This window comes from Argiope bruennichi, chromosome 4, assembly GCF_947563725.1.
Source record: "Argiope bruennichi chromosome 4, qqArgBrue1.1, whole genome shotgun sequence".
In the NCBI taxonomy this organism is placed as follows: Eukaryota; Metazoa; Arthropoda; class Arachnida; order Araneae; family Araneidae; genus Argiope; species Argiope bruennichi.
Window position 1 is genome coordinate 25,932,430 of NC_079154.1, and position 23,460 is coordinate 25,955,889.

General features: G+C 30.5%; 1 protein-coding gene across 1 annotated transcript in view; it reads right to left on the bottom strand.

Moving 5' to 3' along the window:
- Positions 1 to 16,092, bottom strand: part of LOC129965553 (dynein axonemal heavy chain 5-like) — a 272,814-nt gene extending 256,722 nt beyond the window's left edge. Inside the window, exons 1-6 of the mRNA XM_056079546.1 lie at positions 15,999 to 16,092; positions 15,706 to 15,768; positions 14,468 to 14,706; positions 12,168 to 12,408; positions 5,174 to 5,373; positions 3,066 to 3,219 (exon numbers count right to left, since the gene is read on the bottom strand). Of these exons, the coding sequence (XP_055935521.1) occupies positions 3,066 to 3,219; positions 5,174 to 5,373; positions 12,168 to 12,408; positions 14,468 to 14,706; positions 15,706 to 15,768; positions 15,999 to 16,085 (984 nt within the window). The 5' untranslated portion in view covers positions 16,086 to 16,092. The remainder of the gene's footprint in view (positions 1 to 3,065; positions 3,220 to 5,173; positions 5,374 to 12,167; positions 12,409 to 14,467; positions 14,707 to 15,705; positions 15,769 to 15,998) is intronic.
- Positions 16,093 to 23,460: the final 7,368 nt, after the last annotated feature.

Below are 23,460 nucleotides of genomic sequence, written 5' to 3' on the forward strand. Positions count from 1 at the left end.
TTATTTTTTTTCCAAGTGTATGTGAATGTCGCGTCATTTCTGGTCTTAGTATTTTATTTTAATTAAAAATTGCGTATTGCATGCTCATATGGCCAGTTCCAGTAGCAAAAAAAACTTTCAGAGCTGGCTCAAAAAATATTTTATATAATATCATTAAATATGACTGAGATTTTCTACCTCAGTTAATCTCAAAATGTAACAAAAAATTCAATAACAAATAAAATAGTATTTTAACCTAAAAAAATTATTATTATTTTGTAATAAAATGTGAATTACCAAATTTTAAGAACAGAATTCCATTTATTCACTATAATTTAAAGTTTCGCCCCCCCTCACAGTAAACAGAAATTTTTTCTAAAGCATTTTATTGTGAACTAGTATCTTTTTCCGACAATATTACGAGTCGTCTGCAGTTTTTACTCCTTCTAAGTCCGCGTATAGTCCGAGGTGATCATATTGTTAAAAGACAACGTCTCCTCCTTTCATCTTTCCTCGCACACCTATTTTGATTGAATAAACACATCCTAATGCATGCGTAAAAGTACGGAGGGTTTTAGAATCTAAGAATGAACAATATCAAAATTTCTAAGCAATATTTTACGAACAAACCTTCAATATTTATAAATATTGTAATAAATAATTAAATATTATTGAACAGATAGGTATATGGGCAATTATACTTGATAAAGTGTTGATATTATCCTAATATTTTATAATTCAAAAAATAATTAATTTTTATCATTTGTTTCAAAATTAGACAAATAATTACCTTCCCGCCCCGCCCCGCCCCTCAATGACCCTAATTAACTACTTAATTGGAAATTCTACGTAATGAAGTGTCGGGAGTAGGGATTGCAATACCGGTATACCGGGATACCAAATACCGGTATTTTGAGCCATTTGTACAATTTTGTAATACCGGTATTCACAAGTTTAAATACCGTTTTTTCGGTATTTATTAAAAAATTTTTAAATTGTCTCCACTATATGTTCAGAGATCGCGAACATTGAAAAATAGTATACGTTTTTTGTTTTGATGTCTCCCTAAGGGCGAAATTAATTAGCTAATGAATGGCTTAATTAATTGCTTAAATCTAAATGATCGAAACATGGATTATCCCTGAAAGAAAATATTGTATCCGTAACGATTAATGGAGCAACAATTATGAAAAAAGTTGGAAAGTTGATTGGTGCAAATCAGCAATTGTGCTATGCACATGGAATTCATTAGGAGTAATAGATGTATTATACCAAAAAAATAAAGAACAGAAGAATCCAAATACTGTGGATATAGAAACTTCGGATTCCAACTTTGAAAAGAGTAAGAGTGAGAGTGATATTGACAATGAAGATAATGACAGTGTAATTGTTGAAGAAGATATTGCTAATGAGGATGAAATATTAACCTATTAAGAATTGCTTCCTACAATTTATAAAGTTCGAAAAATTGTTAAGATATTTAAACGTTCCCCTATAAAAAGGATATATTACTAAAATCTATACTAACTGAAAATAAAACAGAATATATGTTAATATTAGATTCTAAAACAGGTTGGAACAGTTTACTCCTAATGAGGGAACGATTTTTGTAACTGAGAAATCCAATCCAAAAACCAATAATCGACTTAAACCTGTAAATTAATTTTTCAGATAGTGAATTCGACTTAATATCCAGAACTATATCAGCTCTACTTCCAATAAAACTGACTATTGAGGCATTATGTCGGAGAGATTCTAATTTATTAACAGCTAATGCAACAATGCATTTCATGTTGCAGTTACTGAAAGAAGAGCACACATCGCTATCTCAAGAATTAAGTATTACATTGAAAAATCGCACAGAAGAAAGGCATACCGAAATAAAAAATGTCTTATGGTATTTACATAATTATAATGATTTTAAAAATGAAAATGAAAAAGAAGAAAAGAAAATAACCCATTCAAACCTGATTAAGTTTAGAATAAATTTTCTTAAAATTTTTTACCCACAAACCTATCCACATTCAGAAGAATTCGGTTCAATTATCGAAGATTATGATGTCACTACTGTCGATAGCGAAAAGGAATTGTCCCTTGAACAAAAATTAGAATTAGCGATAAATAAAAAAATTTCAACGAACCAAAATACAATACAGAAATCAGCTATATCCAAAACCATCCGACGAGAAATCGATTTATTTGAAGATGAGGGATTTACTTAGATGAGGTAAATACTTAGAAAAAGTATATCGCGCATTGCTAACAGTACCACCAACTAGCGTAGATGCCGAAAGAGCGTTTTCGATAGTTGGTAATTTTTACACAAAGTTACTTTTCAGGCTTAATGACAGTACAATTGATGCATTATGCTTTTTAAGATCACATTTCAAAAATTTGTAATAGTACCACAGACTGAATAGTGATATTTACACTTTTTTTGTGATTTAAATAAATAAGATGTTTCTTTACTTTTTTGTGATTATATACTGTTATAATTTATAAATTACAAATTATTTTTTGTGATATTTACACTCTCTAACAAAACTGGCAAATAAAACAAAGAAACACCTGTGTTTTCTTCCTTTTTCCAAAATTTCTAATACTGGTATTAAAACCGGTATCCCGGTATTAAGATTTAAAAAATACCGAATACCGGTATTGGAATTTTGGTCCGGTATTGCAATCCCTAGTCGGGAGTGAAATCACACTGTACCATTTTTACTAGATTTGGTACAAACAGAATGACCTTCAACATGACCTTCAAACATAACTTTCTGAATAATTTTCAGGTTTTCAATCTTTTTCATTTGGTTTAAAATAACCATTTCTACTCGTTTAGCAAGTTAACAATAACCTAATTTGTTGAACTGTAGAAGTTATTCAAAAAATTGCGCAACATTATCTAATACACAATCGATGAAGATTTATTATGACATCCAAACTTTTCCAAGCGCTGACAGTTCCTCCTCGGAAAATGACTGCTGACGCCAGAGTGCGTGTCTGACATTGACAGATGAGTGAAGAAAATTGCTTCCATTGCTGAAAATAAGAAAACTAAAAACTACTGAAATAGGGGAATTTTTGACCTTGGGCAGTTGCTTGGCAATGTCGCCTCCGACGAAAACTGCTTCAAGGTAGACCCACATGTTCTGAGTGAATAGCCATCGCTCCAGACATTCGTTGGTGTTAGACAGATCCTGGACCCATTTTTGAATTTGGTTTTTGAAAGGAGCATTGTACCTTTGAAGAGATAATGGATGTGTCACTTGAGAGAAAAATCAATATTTGCTATTCGGGCGAGAGGTTCATTCTGAGATCGAATATTAATAGAAAAATTAAAATGGAAATATATTTACAGAATAATTATATTTTATAAATGAGAATTATTTTAATCGGATGTTCATCAACCCGAATTTAGCATGATTTCAGGATGAATTTTTTGAAAAAACGTTCGAAAATTGCTATATTTTTGAATATTTGTATAAAAAAGATTGAGAAAGCATATATGAAACCAAAATATACCAGTTAAAAACCATAACAATTTTTAAAAATTAAAGAAAACGCGTTTTTTTTAAATTTTTTTTTTGCTAAAAAAAGGTATAAAGCAAGAATTTTTTACTTTAGAGGCTTATCAAAGGATTTGCTTAAGATTTTGCAGATAGCTAAAGGAATATATTATCTAGTTTCTGAACTAAAAAATAAGCTTTATTACTCTCCATTCTTTAAATATTGGTGGTCAACTGATAGATAAAACGAAATTTTTCACATTGTGAAACACTAAAAACAATTATAAAATATTTCTAAGTGAATAAATTACTCACTTCCTAGCTCAGGAACTATCTAACGCGCTGAGAAATTTTTCTACAAAATTTGAACAAAAAATATACATTAGATTTTAATTTATGAAATGTTTCGTAAGAAAATTCCATCATATTCTTTATTTGAAAAAATAGAATCTAAAGATGTAAAATAGCATCAAACCGTATGTAAAGACGGATATAAAAAAACAGTGTACCCCCCCCCCCGAAAAAAAACTTAGAAACAAAATTCTAGCAGTTTTATAAAGAATCCTGTCCACACATTAAGAGTATTAAATTTTTTTAAAAAAATCCCTAGTTTCCCAAAAAATCGACTTTTTAAGGTATTCACATACTTTAAATTTTAAATCTCATGTAAAAATGATTCTTCCTACAATAACCTCTGTTATTTACTCAACAAGAAATGAAGTCTGATCTCCGGGATTATATGTCCATTAGGACAAAAAAGATTAATATAAATAAAAAAAATCAATAATTAATTTATTGTTTCACATTATTTTGTTTTAATTTTTGAATGTGAAGACATTTTTTGTTATGTTTTACCACATCACAATTTTAAATAATTATTAATTAAAATTTTTATTTTAAAAATTTGTTTTTATTAGTGTACCACCGAAAAGAGAAATTTTTACGTGGAAATCAAATACAAAAGAAAATAATTGAAGTATGAGATGCTAACAGACATAAAGTAATACAAGTCACATATATAACTTATTTTAACCATTTAATTACTTAGTCTTTTTTAAAAATCTAATTAAATGCCAGCCTCTGCTTCAGGAGTATACTGTTCTACAGATTCGATGAAGAATCCTTATAATAGTAAGGTAGGTGCATGTGAATTATGCATAATTTTTTGATCGAAATACAACCACTTTGAATCATTAAATTTCAGCTTACAAGAAGTGATAATCGATATCCACATGACGCTCGGACGTGACGATTAAGAGGTTAATTGGTAAAGTTTTAAAGCTTTCGTTTTATTATTGATATTCACTACCACTTTTTTCTTTTATTGAATATAAGCTCATCTCACTTTTGAAATTTCTATTTTAAACTTTAAAATTGAAGTTATTTTCTAACTTTAATCACACAAAAAACGCATGTTCATATTTTCTTTCATTTTATTAATAATTACTTCAACTTATCAATCATTTATAATTAATAATCAGATATTTGATGGACTCTGTAAACAATTATGTTTCAAATTTCCAACTAAATAACAAATGTCAAAGAACTTAAAGACGAATACTGATAAAGTTTCATACCAATTAGAAAACCAGAATTTCCTTTCAGTTTTTATATGAATCATTCTTAAATACAATTATTTCTAAGACGACATTTCTCAACATACACGATAAAATAAAATAAAAACTTGCCGATTACTCTGGAGAGATCCCAAAATCATGAGACTGTCTTCCAGCAACGATATAATCTCAGCCGTCGTGTCGCCTCTCAGTAGAAGTTCCCCTCGATTTTTGAAAGCCGCGAATGTCAGGTTCTGATTACTCCATTCCGAAGTCACTTGCTTCAATTTGCCTTCGATGTCTCTCTCTTTCAAGGCCGATATACATATATCCTGAAAGGAAGGTCACGTTTGAACATCAAGTTTGTGTACTTCTTTACAAAGAAAAAAAACTTTAGATTCAAAACTGAAATACAGTACACTCCCTAAAATCTGGCTTAATGTGGCTGAAGTGTAGGCCGAATAACAGAAATGACGGACTGACCGAAGTTTTATGAACTCATTTCTTTGCTCACCAAACTAGAAGATAAAGTTTTTATACCAAAACTCACTATTATAACACATACTTTCTCCCTCCATTTCTCTCAAGCCACTTAGAATGTGAATGGTGAATCATAAAAGCAGTTGCCGATTTTTGCTGTTACGCCAATCTAGTAGCTGTATAGCTCTAATTTCTTCTCCATAGTCACTACAACTTTTTTTCGGTTATCACCCATTTTGAAATCTTCACTGTGGTACACTTAAAAAAACATTAAGTGTACCCCAAGAATAATTTACGAATTCTGTACGTACTGTGCAGTTATAATCAGGAACAGCGGCAGCAACTGAGATCCGTTACACACTGAGGAAACAATGAATAATCAACACAACACTGCTCGTTTACAGTCACAACTTGTATTTTGCACACGGCACTTAGAAGAATCGTAGCAGACGCCCGCTTACAATCCCTTGGCAATGTTGCCGATGGACGTCTTGCCTTCCTCCTTTAATTACGACAAAAGAAAACTATGCCGGATAGTACGAAAGCCGGATAATCACGAACCGGATACTTGGGAGTATACTGCATCTTTTAAATGATGAGCGACCTGAAAATACACATTTTAACAGGTACTTTTTACACAGTGATAATCTCTGGATGTAATACATGATCTGGTTATAGTCACATGATCCCAATAGAAGTATTCCAACAACGGAATCTCGTCTTCAATTGGCAATTCGAAGTCGAGCACACATTCATGAATAAATGTTTGGGATAATGACTAGAGATTATGTGAACTATTCAATGACTTGTCGCTGTTTTTATTATTCCTCCCTCCCCCGACCCTCCCTTTTTCTGTTACTATGTAAACCACCATGTCATATTATCGACTGATGATAAGAATTTATTAGAGGTCATATGACTTATTTTTGTGGCATGAAAATGCGCCTTAGTAAACAAACTTTTATTGACAATATTATAATGGAAAAACAGATCATTGTTTTCTCCTTATTATGAAATACGAATATAAAGTTTTTGATATCATTCGACGGACAGTGTAACAATCGATTGGCCGATTACACATGGGGGGGGATTCAGAAGGGCAGAGGAGTAAAACGGTCAGCCACTTAATTAATGTAGAAACAAATTTGATCAATTTGATTAAAATCATAGTTGTTTTCTTTTATATTTGTTATATTAGCATTAAGTAAAGCTAAAATCTCTGCAAACTTCTTCTGTCTAGAGATGTATTGCATGTATCTGTAGCATATGTAAGGAAATATTTCAGTATTTACCCACATACATTTCATTGCTGATGAACACTATTATTTGATTATTTTTACACAGTTTAGTTCTTTCAGCTTTTTTTTGTTGTTATTTTTCTGTACCAGATAATGTAGATATAATGTTTAAGTTTTTCCATACAATTTCATACGCCGTTTAGATTTAATTAAAGATTATAATATTTTTATAGGGTTGAATGGCATTATAAATTCCCAAAATGAATGCGTGATTTGAATTTGCCACCATTCGTGCAGTAAAGTATTGGCAATCTTATTTTTAAAAAAACCCATTTGACTGCTGATATTTTAGGGTAGGTAAAAATGGAACAATACACGACAGAACAATGTGTTTTAATTGTTGTACAGTATTTAAAAACTAATAAAAGTCTGGAGACCACAGTTCGAAAATTTGAAAACTGACCCCATTAGATCATATATTTAACGTTAATGGATTTCTTTTTATGGAGTAATTTGAAGTCAAAGGTCTATGCCAGCAAACCCACAGTCTTGAATTTCCCCATAATCACTCGTGCAATCAAGGAGGAAATTCAGCGCTGCATCAACGAAATCCAGCCACATTTATGCAAAATGGTCATCGAAAATTTCTACCAAGGAGTGCGCATATGCTAGCAATGCTGTAAAGACCATCTGCCCTATGTGTTATTCCATGTATAACCCTATCCTGTATTCTTTACGTTTCAATAAAAATATAAGAATTTAAAGGGAAAAAATGTTTTTTTTTTTTTTTATTTAACCCTTTTTAGGGCCGTGGGAAGTATGCTTCCCACCAATTTTATCAATCTTTGTATGAAATTATGTAGGTTGGCATAAGTTATGACAAATTTTTTTTAGAAAGACAGAAACTTAGATGCTTCAGTTCTTTATCTCACAGAAAATGACGTGTCTTGATTTGTTACTTAATTATTAATTTACCAAATTAATTAATTAATCAAATTAAATTTATCTTATAAGCTAATTGAATCCCTTTTCTTATTCTAATTTCAAGCCTAAAAATATTTTAACATAATATGACTAAAAAAAAATGGCACTTTAAAGGGTTAATTCAAATTTTGCGTTAACACGTGGTTCTATCGTGCAATGCTCCATTTTCACTAACCCTAAACTATCGACTGTCAAATGGTGTTTTTTTAATAGGATTGCCATCAATTTACTGCAAGAATGGAGGCAAATTAAAATCTTGCCTTAATTTTGGGACACCCTTTAGAACTATTAAAATGCGTATGAATACGTTGTACATGAATAGCTGAAGTGTTAATGGGAATGTGGACAGTTGTTTTAATTACTTTTATTAATATCTGTAGCTAGTTTATTTTTGTATATTAAATGCATCATTAAAAGAAATACAATCATTAAACAGTCATATTTTATTGTTTTTTGAACGAATGTAATTTGTTTTTTAATCTGCCTTTTTCTTGTTTTTACCTCGCATTCAAGTTTCCCAAATGGTCATATAAATTACAGCCCAACAGAATTCCATCAAAAATATTAAAAAGTAAAAGAATACACAATAGCAATTTTATTGTTTTAAGTTTTTAGAAAACATTTCCAAATAAGCCATTATACCGCGCACACGTCTATCGGGTGAGATACAATAGAAAAGAAGGAAAGTTGAAATATTGGTTTTCCTTTATTAAATAAAAGATTAAAATCTGACAGGGAAAGTTTAAATAAATTATACTCAATAAAACTCTTCTCCGAAGATAGCTCTATTAGATTAAATTAAGAAAAAAAACATATAAATCTTGAAAAACATTAATTTTTTTTTTTTTTAAATATGGACAAAAATAACAGGATCATTAGAAGATGGCTATAAATACTTTCAATCTATACGAATCCATGCAAATTCCATTTTTCTCATGTGATGTTGTTTTGGTTTGAGATTTTTGAAGTCTCCAAATGCACGGGCAGAAAATTTTCGATTTATCGCTTTTGAGGCATCAGTTTTTCGCTTTTAGGGTTATTAGCAAATGATAAAGAAGGTCACATTTGGCGACTTACCGCCAACAAAAAGTTACAACTTAGCGCGAATATCCGTAATGTACCCGATTCTCCTATCTGGCCAAAAAGGGAAAGATCATAAGATGTTATCGCTTGAAGAAGCACAGAGAAGAAATTGGGAATGAACGCGAAAGAGCGAGGTTTGGAATTTTTGAAGTCGCCAAATGCACGGGCAGAAAATTTTCGATTTATCGCTTTTGAGGCATCAGTTTTTCGCTTTTAGGGTTATTAGCAAATGATAAAAAAAGGTCACATTTGGCGACTTACCGCCAACAAAAAGTTACAACTTAACGTGAATGTCCGTAATGTATCCGATTCTCCTATCTGGCCAATAAAGGGCAAGGTCATTAGACAGTATAGCTCGAAGAAGCACAGAGAAGAAATTGGGAATGAACGCGGAAGAGCGAGAAATTGTATCGAAAATTATATATATAACCGTTGTTTTATAAATATCGATATAGGCGTAATCTGATAGTCACATGATTGTTTAAAGCCGGTTTAAACTGGTTTTGCACGAAAAAGAAATCCTGGTATTGAGAAAAAAATTTAGAACTCGATTGATTTTGAGATGGTCAGAAACCATAACCTTTCGAACATGAGTCATGTGAGAATAGGATGCTTTTCAGTCAGATTGATGCCACGTGACATAAAAAAAAACGTTCTCACATGATAACTCAAAATTTACGATAGCAGATTTCAATTTTTTTAATTCCTCTTTTAGAAGTAGAAACCTTTTTAAAAGAATCAAATGTTTTATGTGTGGATGTTATCCAGAAAACGAAATTTGGAGTAAACATTTTGTCTCAATTACCATGCTTGAACTCACTTTCCGCGCTGACTTTGAAAACGCGAAGAGGATAATCAAAATAGAAATTCTTAGGTGAAACAAAATTTCTCCCGCCGGAATTGTTTCCCGAATGAAAGAAAATAATGAATTTATTATTCTGTTTGAAAAGTAATGTAATCCTTTTAGCTATTAGAAATATGTCTGTTGAAAGAAAGATTTATCTTTTCTCTTCGCCCAATTTCAATTGAACATCAATGCTTCATTTCGTCCAGAAATATTCACTTAATATGATGTAATTTTTGCAGACCATATATGGTCTTTCGACAACAAAAACGCAATGCCTCAAATGAAATTGGAAAGACATTTCCTGTAACAGGAAGAAATCAGACTCGCATATCATTGCATAAAAGGAATTCCGCATTCACTTAATGTCCGTCTTGCTTAATTATAGCTACAAAGCAAATATTTCTTCATTTAATGTTGTTCATCCATTTCGAAATCAAACAGGCTAGACAGAATTGTTGCAAATAGCCTTTTATAGTTCTTTGGCGGAAAAAAAATGAATATTGTCCTTAAATGCAAATTTTTGCCAAAGAGGTACAAAATAGCTATTTTTTAAATTTCTTATCAAATAAAATAAAATCGTATGGTAAAATAAATGTTTTGATACAGAATAAAAATTGTTTTCATTATTTTCTTATTAATAAATTGATAATTAATCAATAATCGAATTTTAAAATTTAAATTAATTCTTTCGATTTATGTTTCTTTTATATAATTTACAATAACTAAGTTAACTGAAAGCGTTTTTTTTTAAATCAAAATATATAAAATATGCGTTTAAAATTTAACATTTCATTTGGCACGTCTTCTCAAAAGCAATGTGTTTTTATCGACACTTATAAAGGAACTACAAATCCAAAAGCTTTAGACGAGCAAGCCTTTACACACAGATGTCTGATTAATAATTAAAATAAATTTATTAACATAAATTTCTAAAAAATTAATTAATTAATTAAAAATTTCAAAGAACGCGTTAATATATTATACATATACTAGTTACTTAGTGTGTGCTTCCCAAAAGTTTTTTACTAACACCTTTCGCCATTCGCCAACAAAAAGTTTAATACATGACATTTAATGCGTGTTTATGGGGGAGGAAAAAAGTAACCAAATTGAAATTTACTGTAGTCTTATGATTTAAGCAAAAGTTTATTCTTAGCAGATACTTTGATAAAGGAAAAAAAAAAAAAGATGGCATCACAAAAAGCACCAATCAGTCATTCATTCTATTAATTTTAATATTAATTAGAATAATTCATACTATAGAGGGTTCCTATCTATTTCCCTTACAACATACTTAATTTCTAAACGTTCACAGCTTAGGCCGTAATGTTAGTTTCTTAATTTATAGTAAAAAGACTACGTGCTACTCTACCACTTACAGCGCCATCTATCGACAAATTTTGGAATTAGCTTTCTTTTCTGAGAAACAGTGAAAAATACGAGGAATAAGTCAACGGTAAATTTGTAAAGTACTAGCGATATAACGAAAAGATACTTTACGCACATTAATGCTTAAAAGGAAATGCAAAACATGAATATTTATTTGTTGAAGATTTCGAAAATTGTCACGTCATTAACGTCACATAAGTTGAAGAAATGAGCTTTGATACTTTTTTGTCATTAGAATTATTAATTTATATTGCTCGAAAAGCTCAGGGTAGTCAATATACACATTCATTTAATTAATTGGGCTGGATTTGACTGGATTCTCGCTGGACATTGTGCATCATGATAGGTTTTACGGATACACAAGCATCAGTAATACACTGTCGTAGATTCTTCATAAATTCATATGTGTTCCCTACGCCACAACATCAGTTATAATCTGTAAAATGGTCTTTTCTCGCTTCTCACTCGTTTCACACTGTATTGAAAATCACAGTTGAACAATTGTTCATTTTTTACATTCTGTTTTGTGCATAATGTTCACAAAGTATCTTTTCGTACTAAATCGAGAGTATTCGACAACTTTCGATTTGCCTTTTTTCTCCTATTTGTCACCATACGAAATCGCTAACTTCAATATTTGTCAATAGATGGCGATGTAAGTTATCGAGTAGCACATGACCTTTTTATACCTAAACAGCAACTTTATGGCCTAAGCTGTCATCATTTAGAAATTAAGGAAGAAGAAGGGGGAGGTTAACGAATATAAGTGGGGACCTTCCGCAATGAAATTAATCATTAATATGAAAAAATAAAAAAACAACACACAGTAATCAGAATAAAACATCATATCATGCAATCAAATTACCTACAAATATGATAAAATAAAAAAAAAATACAAAGTTATGTAACTTTAGAATAATTTATAATATATATATATATGCCGAAAATCAGAATAAATATAAATTTTATAAATTAAACAAATATATTAAAGTGTTAATAAATTTCATATTTACTCCACGTATTTTGTTCGTTTCTTACTTTGAAAATAAAGCGAAGCACTAAACTTACGAATTACGTTTATATTTAATAAAAGAATACAAAATACCTCAATATCTTCTTTATGACTCAGCAAAGGTGCTTTCAGTATATCCTTCAAGCAGAAGTGGGGGCAAGTAACGTCAAATTCATGGCCTGTCAACTCGTTTATCCTTTTCCAGTGCCTACCTTTCATTGCTTTGTTTGTCATCAAGTCCAGAAGAGGACACAGTTCATTGAAGTCGTCGATCGTCTTTTTCAGCTGGGTGAAGGCTGGCCATTCCTTCAACCCTTTCGGCAACTTACGGCACCTGATTGTACACAAATATTTGTTTTGGCCTTATTACATCTTGAAATCTTATAAGTAGTTAAATATCAGCAGTATTTTCACTTCGATTTTTTTCTTAAGGAAATCATTGGTGATGTTTCATCAAAGATGGTGTACCAATAAAGATATTATAAAAACATTTAAAAATTGCATATGTGTGTGTGTCCGTGTGTGTGTGCGTGTGTGCGTGCGTGTGCGTGTGCGTGTGCGTGTGTGTGCGTGTGTGTGTGTGTGTGTGCGTGCGTGTGTGTAATGATATTTTAAAACTCTAATTTCAATTCTAATTAATTTCCAAAGTTTTATCTTAATTAGTCCATATCAACTTCATTCTAAAATATTCTTTTATTTCCTGATCCCATTCCACCTCTTCTATTCCATTAATTCAAGCGAAGTTTTGTAAAATGCTTTAATCAACTGTTCCCATGCTCCGAATGAAGGGATAAAAATTGCTGATCTAAACAAATTCTTTTTTAAAGATCCCTATGATTCCCTTGCCTAATTCGACGTATATAAGAAATCCCTATCAAAACCTTATGATATATAAGAGCAAGGATAATTAATTTCTAGCTCTCTTTTACGCTAATCTGCTCTTGTGTCGCGCTGTGAACGGACGTGCCTTGTCCGCGCCTCTTGTACAAACACACACACACACACACACACACACACACACACACACACACACACACACACACACACACACACACACACACACACACACACACACACACACACTTTATATCTGCATTTTCATATGACAGTTGAAAAAAAAAAGTCAAATTCGCACTATTTTGGGAAAATCGATCTTTCCTTTGAGGGTTTTTGTCCGGGATTAAATAAGGATATACCATTTTGATACATGAAAAGAGTGCAAGTCATTTTTCATCTGTCTAACTCGACGAGTGTCTGAGTTATCGGTTTCACAACCATGCAGTGAGATAAAGCGCCAAGAAAGTCTGAAACGTCGAAATAAATCACAAGCTCTTGACTCTTTGATGCTTTATGTGTATTAAGCATAAGGGAAAGTAAAAATATGAATAGGGATGGAATAGTGAAACAATAAAAACTTGCCAAATTAAATTTCTATTTCACGAATCATTATTACGTACCGTAAAAATGCAAAAATAAAATGTTGAGTGTTTGTGGGCTTGCTAATGTGCCTGTTCCAGTTTACTATACATTATCTAAAAACGAAATTATCGAAAATTTAGAACAGTGACTTTGTTTATGCTTTTAAAAGGAAGTGTATGAGTGTGAATGCGCGTGTGAAATCAAGTCGAAGTCTATCATACACTCAATAAATTTTGCATACAGGCAGTCGTAATGATGACTCAATTCTATTTAAAGCCCTCATTTTTAAATTCAATATAAAAATTTTATATTTTGCGTGTTTTGGGATGCTGATTTTCTCGAAATTGCTCGAAATGTTGCTTTTTATTATCATAGTAGAAAAAAATATAGATATCCCTTCTGAGAGGTCAGTCAGTTGTTGTTCTAAATATATCTATTTTGCACTTTTGACGTCATTTGCTAAATTTCAGGAACTTGTAAAAAAATATTGTAAATTTTCTGAAAAATAATTAGAATAAAAATATTGATACCATTGATATTGACCAAATATTAACACCATTTTCTTTTTCAATTTGTTCCATGCCATCTTTCGAAAAATTTTTCTTTAATTTAAAGCAAATAAAAAATTAAATAATTCAAAATAAGAATGTTCAAAATACTTCTATTAATTAATTTTTAATTACTTGTTTTTCTGATGAGGTCAACAATTTTCTTCGCTGATCTACGGCAGAATACTTTGAGAAGATTTAGTCTTTGACTGATTTGGCAAAGTGCCAAATTAGCTCAAAACGTGTTTAAATGGAATGTTAGATTAAGAAATCGAGTATTTCCGATAGGATAGTTTTTAAATCTTTTAACATACTTGAATTGCAGAATTAAGCCTTTTATTTTTTCATTAATTACGAATTTATGGAAGTTCGTAATTAACGAAATAAATTCCATATTGTATACGAATGATACAAAAAATAACTTACCTGTTCTGGAACTCGATTAATTCGTTGGTAATTTTATCTATATCAACATTATTCCACAGAATGTCCTGGTAGCCATTTACTTTGTCCAAGACATCATTGTACAGCTTGTACAGTTTCTGCATCATCCCGAGCTCTTTTCGTATGTAATGCAAACGTGGAAACTCTTTGCATTTGTAACCAAATAATATGGCGCCATCGGTGTAAGTCATGTACTTTTGCCACAAACCATCAAATCTATTCTATAGAAATGAAATAAAATGCAAAGGTATGCATTTTCACAAACGTTGCGCAAGATGACTCAATTTAAATTCACCAATTAAAAATTATAGTTTAAAGAACCTCAGACGATAATTGGTTAAATGTTTTAGCTAAATCAGTTTTTGTATCTAGCATAAATAAAAAAAAAATAATAAAAGCAGATTTATGCTTTTAATCCGAATAATCAATGGCTTGATTTGTCAGCTTTTATCAGAATTTTTAAAATATGATCTTAAAATAATCAATTTAATAATAAAATTTTATGACAATAAATATTAAAATTTAATAATAATACAATAACAAAATTTAATTTTAATGTTTATTACGTTCATACAACAAATTTACAACAACAATATAATCTCAATGCTTGCATGTAAAAAGCAATAAATATAACAACAAAAAAGTATTTTAAGATATACTTAAAATATTTAAGAAATTTATTAAAATTACGGAAAATTATACGTAAATAAAATAGTATTACTGAAAAATCTAATTTCTTAAATTTTAAAGTGATTTAAAAGTTCTCTGGGTTATATGTTCCGAACTTATTGCGGAAAAATTTTTAGAATTTCAATTAATTTTTAATTAAAAATCCTATATATTGAAATTACAATTTTTAGCGAGCATCTATTACTGAAAAATTACAAGATCTAATATCTATGATGTGTTCCTTGTTTAACATTTTGAATGATTTTAGATTATGCATTCCACTTTATGCAATTTACAGATAGCATACGTAATAATATAATGTATGACAAATAATATATACATTATATTAAAATGTGATTAAAGCGGGGATAAAATAATATAAAATTAATGGTTCATTTGTATTTTATATTAATTATAAAATTGCCATGGTTACTTAAAGTATACTGATTTTTTTTTAGAATTTTATAACATAGGAATAATGATATATTTACTGGACCTTTGAATTTCATAAGCACATGTAGCCACGTTAAAAATAAAATAAACTCACAAACCTGGTATTCAGCCAGCCTGTTAGATGCTTCCATTGCAGATAATCCAACCACTAAAGGCCCTTTCTATTAATAAAAAAAAATATTTTTTAATTCATATAAAAAAAATATTTTAATATTTATTTTCGTAATAATAACACTATTTTGATCCTACGAAATTAAAACTCATTAATAATTTGTAATTCTTCTATAGAAGGATAGTCTTGCTTTTGGTTTCATTTAATTACTAACTACAGTTTCACTTTTAATTTTAATATTTTAATAGATTTTGAGATACAAAAGAATCTTGCTCTTACTTCTTGATAATCTTGTTGGAACTTCTCGAATTCATTAGTGAAACTTGAAACATTTTCAGTCAGCTGCTCCTGGAATTGTGTCTTCATGTCCAGAAGTTTATTCTGTGTTTCGATGGACAATTTTTGCGTCTGTTCCCATAAGTACCGCAAATTTTCGATACTGTCCAGATCTTCTTTGTTAGGTACCAGTTTGTAGACAGAAAGCGTGGCGTAACATTCCTGTAAGTAAATCAAAATTAAAATCAAGTTATAATAATAATTTTTAATAAAATATTATTCATATTTTTCCTTTATCTGATTACAAATTTCATAATCTTAAACTGAGAGAAAATCCTATCTAATTTTTTCTAATCTAATATTTTCTTTCTTTCTCTAAAATGTTCTAAAATTCATTCGAGGATTCTTGATTTTGCTCTTCTCTCATGCACATCCTACCTTGGAAAATTTAAGAACTTTCGCAATCATTCTTTTCACAACAAGTATCCCTGAAAATTGGGATTAATCCATTGAAAAATTCTCTTAAATGAAATAACTATTACTACGAAGATCAGTGAAAATTTCTGGAAGAGCCAACAAACCGACTGCATGTTTAAAGCGAAACTTACAAGATTCAAGCAGTATCCCGACCTAGCCAGAAGCCATGTGGGAAACTTGATGGGTCCACCGAAGAGCAACCCCACCTAGCACGAAGGGACAAACCACACTTGATGATATTGGACACTTGCAAATAACAAAGGACCCTCTAGGTAGAACGCATATTGGCCACTAGGAGAGAACTAAGAAAAGTGATTTGACAAAATGTCCTTAATAGAAGATTCAATGACTGGATTTTTTAAAGAGTTTTTCGGCGTCAAGGGACATTATCATCAAACAGGAAATGCATACTGCGCAATGCTCTGACCTAGCTAGGGGCCATGCGGGAAACTTGATGAGGCCGCCGAAGAGCAACCCCACATAGCTGAAAGGAGCAAACTACAACAAAGGATCCTCTAGACATAACGCATATTGGTCATTAGAAGAGAACTACAGACAAGAGCTTTGACAAAATGTCCTTAATAGAAGATATAATGACTGGAATTTTTAAGAGTTATTCGACGTTAGGGGATATCATCATCAAACAGGAGATACAAACAAATTTAGCAAAGGATTATTGACTATATCTGAATCAACAATACCCACAAAAAGATTTCGATTAGTTCTCGAAATTACTATCACAGTTTTCACGTTGCCACGGATTACATATTGATTTTTGATGAAGGATATTTACCTCAACGGGTGTTATAGCAGCATCGATGTCCACTTCTTTCTCCCTGATCTCTTCGAGAACTGAAATGAGCTCCTTAATTTCCTCCGTAGAGTTGAAAGGCTGTTTGAGTCTTTGCATGAAATTCTTCACCTCCTGGCTGCATCGTTGCATCTCGGTTTTATATTTGGAGCGACAAGCAGCTCCGAAAGCCTCGCACCACTTCCAGGTTTCCGTTTTAAGTAGTTTGTTTACTGGACCTATCAAAAGATTTATTTTAATAAGTAATTGAAAAAAATAAAAAATCGCTCAATATATGCATATGCTAGTAATTTAAATATTTAAAACAACGGAGAGGCCTTCCCAAAACTTTCTCAAATACTTCCAAATAAAGATACTATCCCCTCCTTCCCCCCACCCCCAGCATAAAATTATAGGCCTTGTACAAGACCGCGAATGCCACGATTGCTCAAATTTCTATTTTCAAAGTTGCCCTTATGAGCATTTGGTTTGGTTATATTAAAGTCCCGTTTGAAGCAACACTAGGGCTATTTTGGGACGGACCTCGTAATTTTGACCCGCGGTCAGATGACGAGGACGACAGCTGAGCTAGCACCTCCCTCTCCACACTACACCACACCACATTAGCGCCATTACGTTTGATCTGACGGATTTAACGTGCAACAGACCCCTTTCCATGACGATTCTTCGGTGGAATCGGGGCACGAACCTGAAGCCCGCCGGTTCCGAAGCCGAGACCTTATCACCAGGCCACCGCGGCCCCCCTTATGATCTTTTTATGTTTCTTAGTATAGTAAAGAGTTCCAAATCTATTTTTGGAATCTCTCTCAGATAGACTAAAATCAACATTTGATGCAAAGTTATAGTTATAAAATCGCGTATCAAGTTTTCTTCCTATAAATCGTCGCATTTTCTCAATCGCTTTTATATTCATGTGAAAAAACAAACTGAAAGACAACTACCTTAAAAAGATTTGGCTCAAAATGTGACATGGATTTACATTTTAGATTTCGAAACTGTGAGCCAACTTTTATCCTATTTTGTAGTTATCATATTACTTACATTCGGACAGGCAGACAGATAAGATCCCTGTAAATGGATTTCTTTATAATTCGACAGAAATCAACAATTAGGTATAAAGACCTTATACTTAATTTCATTTGTTTAGTTAAAAGCGCGTTTGAGTTATTATTTTCAAAGGCAGACAGGTGTCATTCCGAAACTATTGTTTTCAGACTCATGGAGATCTAACATAAAACGTAAAGTTTCGTCAAAATTTTGAAGACGATCTTATTTGATGAATTCTATACAAAAAATTAAAAGGGAAATCAGAGATACTGGTAATATTAATATTAACCAGCGATATTGATCTGTCCAAAACATTTCGCATATTCTTTAATTAATAAGAAATCCAGCCGCATATAAAGCCATGAATGCTGGGTTTTGTGCTTCGAAAAAAACTGATTATGCATTACGAACGGCTTTTTTTTTTTCTTTTCGACCAAATGAAACCAAAACTTCACATACGACTATAATTTTATTAACAAAATAGCATACAAAATTTAATTTATCTTGTGGCGGATTGCGCTGCGCGAGGATAGAACCTGGGATCTTGTGGTTCGCAGCCCAGTAACATGACCACGATACAAAAGCAATTTCTTGGGTAGCGTAGCTGTTAACTGGCTTATAAGCTTTCACCACAGACTCTCCCTCCACTGAGTCGGCGGTGAGACGAACGATATGGCTGTTGTGTGGTGATGTTTTAGCTGTTGATTCTAATGCGCCTGTACCCATTTGAGCAGCGCCAAGCGTTATGGTGAGCGTGTGTGGGTGATTGGTTGCTGATGTGCTGCGTCAAATGAGTCTGACGACTTTGGGTTGCTGGCGCCACAACAGCTGTACGTAGGTTGAAGGAGCATTGTCTGAGGTCACCAATGTGGCGAATGTTATGAGCGAGGATAGAACCTGGAACCTTGTGGTTCGCAGCCCAGTAACATGACCACGATACAAAAGCAATTGCTCGGGTAGACTAGCTGTTAACTGGCTCATAAGCTTTCACCACAATCTAAATCAGTCATTATGTTAGTCTGGTGATTGCGTTTACTTGCATGGTAATGAACTTTGACAGACAGTCAACCCCTTGTTGTAGTTGGTTCAAAATTTAATTCGGATTTACACTTTAGATACCTAATTTGTGTACTCAGTTTTATTCATTTAATTCTTTTCGTTTTTTAATTATCGGTCTCGCCTCGTACATTTTAATAATCAGTCAGACAGAATTTCAGTGAATGGATTGCGTTTAAAATTTGATAGAAATCTTCTAACTCACAGTAAAGACCATATACTACATTTCATTCATATGAAAAATGTTCAAACGTATTTTGACCGACTTCACATACTGATATAATTATAAAAATTTATTTTCCGGACTCAGCGAGGTCTAAAGCTTGGAGATTCTTTCATTTCGAATTTTGTGACGATTTTAAAATTTTCTCATTGCATTTCCGAAACTAAATAATAAAAAAAATGTTCGTTATTTTGATTGTTCATTTCATCAGCTGTTGCATTTTTATTTGAATAAATTCGTTATTGAAATTTAATTTTCTTTAGGTATATTTTATACAGATTAAGCCTCAAAGCTCATTTTAATTTGCTTATTTTACTTTTATTTCCTTTTTTTCTCTAGCTTATTCAAGTTTATTAACTTATTCATTATCTTACTTTACTTGCTTTTACTTATTATAGTTTTATTTTATTATATGCTCTTTTATGTACTTACTGTTTATTTGTTGCTTCTGAAACTCTTTGCGCTTTTGCGCATGCGTCAAAAGGCGTTTATTTCATCAAAAAAGAGGAGAGAGGAAATTTGCAAAGAGGAGATGTATGCATTTAGCAATAGGAATTAGGAGGCATAATAATCACACATCTTTCTACGTATCGCCCCATAGCAAAGTATAATCGTCGAAAAATGCTAGTGCAAGGATCTTGAAACGAATAGTACCTAAATATAATATCTCGTTAAGTGTTGCCGTTGGGACAAAAATCAAAAGTCTGTGTAGTGGTGACTTTGTCAGGTGATATTTAGATGTTGATTTGAAAGAGTTTATTTTTGGTCTCCTACTTGTCTTTTTTTTAAAAAAAATTTTGCCTTTATTGTCGTGTTGTGTAGGATTAGTTCACAACGTTCTATCGTTTTACCACACGGCTTCAGTTTGAGCAGCGTTTAAGCTTCATATTTAGTTGGGCAGTGGATGAACTAATGAACTCAATAAAAGAATACAATTAATATGTTTTTTTATTTCAATATTTTTTGTAATCATAAAAATAAAATCAAGAATTCATCGGAATAAAATCCTCAACACTTCTCTTACTGTTTACAAAAGTAATTTATTATATTTGCGAAAATTAATGGAATTACCCGGTATAGTAACTGAAAATAACTTCGACTAAAAATATATTGAAATGTGACACTTACTTAATGAAAGCTTGATACATCCTAAGACAGTTTCGTTAGGTTCCAGTTCAATGTCCGTTCGAACTTGAAGATAATATTTAATTTTATCTTCAAAATCAATCAGTTCTCTTCTTGTTGATATGAAGGATTGAATTTCTTCATTTCTGACTTTTCCCCACAAATGCTCATATTTCGAAAATAATTCCAGATAGTTATCCAGTTCCTGAAATTCGAAATATTTTTCAGTAACTAGGAATAAAATTATAATAACAATTTGGAATTAATATTTAAAAAAAAAGGTTTACCAGTTTTGTATTCTTTAAGCATGTTTGGATGGATCCATATAGCTGCAGTACTTCTTTGTCTTCAGAAACTTGTCGGAATAATGTTAAACCAGTGGTCGAGATGTCCGATTTGCTTTGACTTTTGTATAAACAGCTTTCTTTGCCAAATTTATCATCATCGCGACCTGGATCCTAAAAATAAATTTCATCTTTAACAAGTTAAATGCTAAATTTTAAAAAAAATATAAAAATTTTAATACAAAAACATTTGTTAAATATTTAATGTCACAGTGCAAGTTAAACATTTAATAATAAAAACTATGTAGATATTTAATGTTTCCATATAAGTTACATTTTTTGATATAAAAAACTATATATATATTTAATATTTCCATATAAGTTAAATTTTTAATATAAAAACTATGCAGATATTTAATATTTCCCTGTAAGTTTAATTTTTTAATGGAAATATTTAATGTTCCCATGTAAGTTAATTTTTTAATATAAAAACTAATTTGATATTTAATATTACTATATGTTAAATGTTTAAATATAAAACTAATCAGATATTTAATGTTCCCAAATAAATTAAACTTTTTTTATATCAAACCTAATTAGATATTTAATAATCACTATATATGTTAAATGTTTAAATATAACAACTATTAAGATATTTAATGTTCCCATATAAATTATTTTTTTTATAAAAAAACCTGATTAGATATTTAATATTCACCATAATTTAAATATTTAATGTTCCCATATAAATTAATTTTTTTAATAAAAAACCTGATTAGATATTTAATATTTACCATAATTTAGATATTTAATGTTTCATATAATTTAATTGCTTAAATATAAAAACCAAATAGATATTTGATGTTTCCATGTAATTTAAATTTTCTTAATATAAAAACCAATTAGATATTAAATATCAAATTAAAAAAAAATTAAATTACATGGAAAAATCATATTATTTTTCCATGTAATTTAAAAATTTTTAATACAAAAATCAATTGGATATTTGATTTTTCCATGTAATTTAAATTTTCTTATTATAAAAAAAATTAGATATTTGATTTTTCCATGTAATTTAAATTTTCTTAATATAAAAACTAATTAGATATTTGATGTTTCCATACAAATTAAAAAATTTTAATATAATTACTAATTAAATATTTTATGTTCCCATATAAGTTAAATTTCATTCTTAATTCTTATTCATCATTTTTACAGAGAAATGGAATTCAACTGTAATGGTTCCTTACTGAACCCTGATTTATACATTTTACTTGATCTAGTTTCTAAGGGGTGGAAAATAAATCGTCACAACAAATTTCTTATAAAGTGTGCACTGTGTCATTTTAAAAGCCTGAGAATCTTCTTTTTTCAAAGAGAACTCTTCAGTAAATAGCATTTTTTAATTTTTTAAGTGAGAGTGAAAAACGGCATAGGAAATTTATCTTCTCAAAAGTTTTCCTTTAAAATACTTGTCTATTTTCAAATAATACAAGTTTTAAATAATAATAAAAGTAAATTTTATATTTGTGGGAATATATTAATTAGTGTTTTTAAAGTAAGTAAATTGTTTTTTAAGCATGCCATGTAAAAGCTAAATGAGTGAAATGGTATAAAATGGTTACTGATGTAATGGTATAAAAGCGCTATGGTTTTCAAATTCGCAGGGGCAAACAAATAGAAATATTTAAAAAAAAATTTAAAGTAAAAACTTATTACAAATCTATAAAAAGTGGCTAACGTTAAAATTAATGTCATTATAAAGATATATTTAATCTCTTAAGACTTTGTCAAAAATGTTTCCTTGCGACAAAGTTATTGGCAAACTATTTACGAAAAAAAAACTGTTAAAAACTGTTAACATTGAAATGTTACTTTAAATTTAATTAATTTAGATTTCAGAAAAGAACTTAATAGCGGAGAGATTCAAGAGTGCCAAAAATAATAACGCTAATACTGAGGATTCTTATTCTTCTAACTATCATTTAGTGTGTATGTATGTAGAAAATAAATAATATGGATAGTTAAACATTATCACCGGTAAATTCATTTTAACAAACAAAGGTTAAATAGTTATATTGTTCATAAGATATTCAGAATAATTGCATTCTTTTAAGAACTTCTAAAAAAAAAGAAAAGAAAGAAGGATTGGATTTTAGTCAATTAATATGATGGAAACTAATACCAGAACGACAATTTATAAATAATACTGAATCGAATTTCACATTTTCTATTCCTTTTTTACTGTCTCTTTAATTTCTAGTTATTTAAAAACCAAATAAATTTAGCAAATAAAAAATTTGAAATTTGAAAGTCAAAAATCAAAATTGGAAATGAAGAAATAATTTTGTTATAAATTTTCATGCACATCATTTTTTGCCCACATTTTCTCATTACAACTCTAAATTAATGCCAGAATGTGAATTCTAATCATTTCGTTGT